The sequence below is a fragment of the Etheostoma spectabile genome, chromosome 1, assembly GCF_008692095.1.
Source record: "Etheostoma spectabile isolate EspeVRDwgs_2016 chromosome 1, UIUC_Espe_1.0, whole genome shotgun sequence".
Taxonomy (NCBI): Eukaryota; Metazoa; Chordata; class Actinopteri; order Perciformes; family Percidae; genus Etheostoma; species Etheostoma spectabile.
The window spans coordinates 30,166,785-30,172,887 of record NC_045733.1 but is presented as its reverse complement, the minus strand read 5'-3'; the positions used below and the strand labels follow the sequence as shown (position 1 = coordinate 30,172,887).

At 41.3% G+C, this 6,103-nt stretch overlaps 1 protein-coding gene across 2 annotated transcripts in view; it reads left to right on the top strand.

The window, feature by feature from the left end:
- csnk2a2a (casein kinase 2, alpha prime polypeptide a) overlaps nt 1-6,103 on the top strand; it is a 15,932-nt gene that overhangs the window by 8,499 nt on the left and 1,330 nt on the right. For both annotated transcript variants that reach the window (XM_032512374.1, XM_032512385.1), the window contains exons 4-11: nt 85-186; nt 314-364; nt 515-574; nt 2,046-2,129; nt 2,729-2,839; nt 3,432-3,533; nt 4,721-4,821; nt 4,953-5,101. In XM_032512374.1, coding sequence (XP_032368265.1) covers nt 85-186; nt 314-364; nt 515-574; nt 2,046-2,129; nt 2,729-2,839; nt 3,432-3,533; nt 4,721-4,821; nt 4,953-5,101 — 760 coding nt within the window. The remainder of the gene's footprint in view (nt 1-84; nt 187-313; nt 365-514; nt 575-2,045; nt 2,130-2,728; nt 2,840-3,431; nt 3,534-4,720; nt 4,822-4,952; nt 5,102-6,103) is intronic.

Below are 6,103 nucleotides of genomic sequence, written 5' to 3'. Positions count from 1 at the left end.
GTGTGTGTGTGTGTGTGTGTGTGTGTGTGTGTGTGTGTGTGTGTTAATAATGTGTTATTTGGAACCACTCGTTTTCTTCTGCAGCCCGTCAAGAAGAAGAAGATCAAACGAGAAATCAAAATTCTTGAAAACCTGCGCGGAGGAACCAACATCATCCGATTGGTGGACACGGTCAAAGACCCGGTGGTGAGTTCGATTCCTGCCATCACTGCATGTGGGCTCGCCAGCCGCGTGCGTGCGTGCGTGCGTGCGTGCGTGATCCACCTACCTGCTGCTCTCCTCAGTTAAGCCTTGTCTTGTCCTCTCTTTGCAGTCCAGAACACCAGCGCTTGTCTTTGAGTGCATCAATAACACAGATTTTAAGGTACTTAAGTTTGGCCGACATCATACATGCGGAGCTGCCATTGATATCCATTATTAATAACATGCATAATAACCCTCCAGTTATTGCTGTGCCAGGTCTCTTGTTATTGAGGATTTTTCTGAACCTGTTATACTTCATGTTGTTCCACAGGAGCTTTACCAGAAGCTGACCGACTATGATATCCGTTTCTACATGTACGAGCTGCTCAAGGTAAAAACATCTTGTTTACATCACCAATCATTCATCATCATGGTTATTTACTAGTGGTGTTACGATTTCTAATTGAGATAGAAAACCTTTCAAAATTAGCTTTCAATATCGTATACATATCAAAATCAGAAGGCGGATCGGCGATTCCCCCAGTAATTTTTAAACGTTTTTCTACACCCACGCCTACTTGCGCAAAGTGTCCAAATTGATGAAAAAATCCATCGGCCAGGCATGTTTTTTACCGCCCCAGATATTAAATTGCGATTTTGTTTGTAAACAAAACGTTCTGGTTAGGTTTGCAAGTTGTTGCTTGGTTTTCATCGGTTGTTCTTTGGGGGGCTGACTGACTCTGGGCCTAAAATCCCCACAAACTGCTTAATTAATTAGCCTGAGGTAATTAATTAACGCTAGCTTACAGTGGCTGGCCTTCTGGTGTCAGGGTTTCCGTAGAGTCTAAAAAAAAAAAGTCTAAAATTTCAAAATATAAATTTTAGACCTTAAAAAGTCTTAAATTCACTAAAGAATTGTGTTCTAGGTCTTAGATAATTTTACACAGGTCTAGATTTGTCGTTGAAATGCTACCGCAGCGCTTTACGATGTTTATTCTATGGTGTTGTAGTTATTTCTCTGTACTCCAAATACAATTCACTGTATTACGACTACAAAGGAGACCAGCGTGCAACTTATATGGTTCCAGACTCTCACATCGAGGTTTTGTTTTTTGAGGGGTTTTGAGTCGTGATATAGGTCTCAAATTTAATTCATAATTGTCTTAAAACGTCTTAGTCTTAAATTTGACTTTGTGAAAAAAAAAAAATATCGTCCTGCTTACACACACACCCTAACACACACACTCACTCACTCACTCACTCACTCACACCCTCACACCCTCACACCTCACCTTTAACCTCACTGTTCTAGTGACTAAAATTATCAGTTCAATTGTTTCAGTGTTATTCAATAATATCAAATCATAACAGAAGTTATCTCGAGGTATAGACCGCTCTCTATAATTTACAAAGCCCCAACAATTGTAGTAATTCCCCAAAGTGCAAGCAACTAGTGCGACAGTGGTGAGGAAAAACTTCCTTTTAGGAAGAAACCTCGGACAGACCCATCGTCCATTATGATGGTTTTTGGTATTTTTGCTGTATTTTTAAAAGTGTGTTCTATGCCTTTTAGCAGCAGTTTTTTTGCACGTTCTACAGACAGAACTCAGCTGTCCTTATAATAACCCAAATACGGCCATGCTTCAGACTTAGTCCTCTTAGAGGGCTGATAAATGTCCTGAGTGCCGTCATCTCCTCCTTCCGACATCATTCCAACTTCAAGAAACGCGCGTCGTAGGCTACGCAGTGCGCCTGCGTGGCAACTTCAGGAGACTGGGATGAAACTGGGAAGAATTAAACTCACAGTTTCCACACCGCTGTAATCCACTTTGTTAATAATGTGCGGCTGTCTGTTCCTTCAGGCTCTGGACTACTGTCACAGTATGGGCATCATGCACCGGGACGTGAAGCCCCACAACGTGATGATTGACCACCAGATGAGAAAGGTAACGAGCCGCTGGAGGCGCACTTACAGGACTTCATAATGGAATAATACACACAGTTCATAAAGCCTTCAAATAAACCATGGCACCATCTTAGAATGGAAATGCTTGCAAGTTAAAAACTCATTATTAGGCCTGAGGTTTTATTTTGAAAAGCAGAAACCCGACTGCAGCAGACGTCTTGCAGATTTTTGTCAAATTAGTGTGAAACGGGGGGTGTTCTTAGTCTTCTACTATTTATGTATTTTTTGGATTGTTAACAATCTGCAAGTTATGTACTTATTAGCCCCGTGTGTGTGTGTGTGTGTGTGTGTGTGTGTGTGTGTGTGTGTGTGTGTGTGTTTTGTGTGTGTGTGTGTGTGTGTGTGTGTGTGTGTGTGTGTGTGTGTGTGTGTGGTTCTAATGCCATTCCCTCTGATAGAAATTTATTTTATTATCTTTGAAGCAGTTTGTGTTTGAGGAGCTTTGTTTTGAATTAACAGGGAGAGCAAAGAATTTTATTTTTGGGGAAAGTTCCTGAAGTTCGACCAGACTTTCAAACACTTAAAAATAAATTCCAATGCATAACCCTGGTGGATGAGTGTTTCTTCTCTGTGTCTCAGCTGCGTCTTATAGATTGGGGTTTGGCAGAATTTTACCATCCCGCTCAGGAATACAACGTCAGGGTGGCCTCTCGATATTTCAAAGGCCCTGAGCTGCTAGTGGACTATCAGGTATTTATTATTTATTATTATTTTATATTATTTATTTATTATGTTGCATAATAATTAGAGCCAGACAAATATATCGGCTGCCGATATTAGGCATTTTCCAAACTATCTGTGTCAGCATTTAGAATTGCCGATAAATGAATATTTAAAAGAATAAAAGCAGACTAAACAACCACAAGCATGTTGTGAGTGTTGGTGTTTGTCCACCAGGGGGCGCTCTACAACGTCCCTGTTGGCAACAACATCCTTGTTTGTTTTTGTTTTTTTGTTATAGTGTTTATGTTCGAAGGTTTCAAGCCTGTGTTTTTATCCACTTTCTTTATCAGAACGTTAATATATTTAGATGTTCCTCTGTTCTGTTTGGACGATAAAACAAGTTTATTTTCAAACTGCGTTATCATATTATTTTATTGATGACTCATGAATAACTAATGGTAGAGAAATCTGTTCATGTTTTGTTTCGCGTTTCTGGATTTTAAAAAATTTATATATTTCGGCCGATATATCGGATTTTTAAATCACCAAATGTTTGGATCGATATGGGTCGGGCTGTAGTAATAACTCTTGCTGTGTGTTTTCCCGTCTCTCCCTCCAGATGTATGACTATAGTTTGGACATGTGGAGTCTAGGCTGCATGTTGGCCAGCATGATCTTTCTGAAGGAACCGTTTTTTCACGGCCAGGACAACTACGACCAGGTAACGGCTCAGATAAAGATTAATATCCCTCAGACACAAAGCTCTCTCTCTTTCTCTCTCTCTCTCTCTCTCTCTCTCTCTCTCTCTCTCTCTCTCTCTCTCTCTCTCTCTCTCTCTCTCTCTCTCTTATTGTCACCTCTAGCTGAAATCATGAATCACACATTGGGGCATAAATGTATTTGTTGTCATATGTTACTTTGTAATTCTAATGAAATGTGTCAGCAGGGTGTAACTGATGAATTAATTTAGGGCTGCAACCGTAGACTGTATATCAATGGACAGAGCACGTGTGACGTCATCCGTTGGTTTGTGGAGATCTGCTATGAGTTGTCGACTTTGCGAAGCCATCCTGGTTGTGGATGTGAAGATTTTAGATGAGAGCAAGGAGACCTTAAACGCTACGTTACGTTACACACTTTCACTGGCAATCACATCATAGCCACGCCCTAAAACACCACCTGCTTTATCGCCGATTTTAAAATCAACGAGACCATAATTCAGAAAATGAACATCATTCTGTGTTGCAGAAGACTTCCGCGTTTTCAGCACTTTGCTGAACCGGAGCCGTTGTCCTTTAATATTTACGGCTTATGGGAACTAATGATTACTTTCATTGACGATTCATCTGTCGATTATTTTCTTGATTAATCGATTAGTTGTTTGTTCTATAAAATGTCAGAAACTGGTGATAAATGTGCATCAGTGTTTCCCAAAGCCCAAGATAACGTCCTTAAATGTCTTCTGTCCACAACTCAACGATATTCAGTTTAATGTCCCAGAGGAGAGAAGAGACTACAAGATATTCACATAACAATAAAAAAAAAATAACAATTGATCGCAATTTTTATCAAAATCTCGACATGGACTAGTGCAATATCTATATGTCAGGGGGCGCTCAATATTTGTTAAAGGCAAAATACGTGTCAAACCATTCTGAATTAAGGACCGGGACGTCCCGGCCTACACATCAAATCTTGTTCACACAGTCACGCTATGGCTGCTCCTTCACTTCCCACCACCCAGATTTCTCTTGTCAGCCTGAGGATTCTGGGTCACCAGCTCGCTTCTCTCACCTTTTAGGCCTCCACTGCCCATTATTAAAATAGTTGGTGGTTAATTTAATAGTTTTAAAACTCATTGATTCATCTTTGCAGCCCTATTAAATGTGCGTGTGTGTTGTTTTCCAGCTCGTCCGCATCGCTAAAGTTCTTGGCACAGACGAGCTCTTCGGTTACCTGCACAAATATCACATAGAACTGGACACTCGCTTCAAAGACCTGCTGGGACAGTGAGTACCAGGCTGTGCAAACCCATCAGTCAGTCAGCAGGAACATGTATTTAACGTTCAGATGTATTTAACAGTAACTGTCACAGGACGTAGAGCGGGACTCCAGTCATGTGACATGTTTTTGTGTCCAGGCAAACGAGGAAGCGCTGGGAGCAGTTCATCCAGTCAGAGAACCAGCACCTGGTGAGTCCGGAGGCCCTGGACCTGCTGGACAAGCTGCTGCGCTACGACCACCAGCAGAGGCTGACGGCGGCCGAGGCCATGCAGCACCCATACTTCTGTTAGTACACACGCCTACGCACACCGGCACCCCATTTACAGCAACACGAGAGAACTCGGTGTAACCTAAAACAATGTTTCCAAAACAGAGCTGTTTATGTCATCTTTTAAAAATTACTTTTTCTTTTTTCATATTGGAATATTTGTATCTCAGAGAAAAAAATAACGCAATGTCAGTTTTTTCCAATATTGTGCAGGCCTATCCGGTACCATGTAGTGCTTCTCGATACCGATCTGGATCCCTGAACTTATCGGCTAATACAGAGTACTGATCTGATGCCAGTGTGTCATATATTTGATTATATTTTAACAGCTAACTATCCCTGTATGGATGTGATGATATTTCCATCTTTGTTGTCGGTCTGGCTCAGGTTAAACTATCAAACAATGAACGCCACAGAACTTCCTTTTTTTGACAGTCAGTCATAACGGAAAAAGAAAAGAAATGAACTACGTTAGCGTAGATTTTCTTCAGGGCTTTATCATGTGGTATCGGATCGGTGCATAAACTCCAGTACTGCCTGATACCAGCGTTTCCGGCAATATCAGCGGCGATACCGATACTTCTGGACATAGTCACACTGAGAAATACAGAGAGAGTTGTGTGGAGCTGATTTGGGTTGCATGTAACAGACGGTCAATAATATAAAAAATGACGCACTAAAGTTTTAGTTAATATGTTAGTGTTTCCGGAGCAGGTGAGGAGTTATATAAAGCTTTTATATATCGGCGGTAAACGACCCGTCCTGCCTGCACGATCCGTTCTGCGCATGTGCAGATGATATCATGATGTACGAGGATTTACGGCACTGCACCATCTGTTCCACAGTAGCGGTCTGCCGTTAGCCTCCACCGGAAAGCTAACGACGTTAGTTTAGCTAACAGCTAATTTGGCTAACCGCTAGCCGACAGCTTGATTCAGCCTAAAATAACGTTACTCAAACCAAACAGTGGGAAAAGCAGCTCCGTTTAAATTAAGACTTTACAGTAATAATAAAGACAA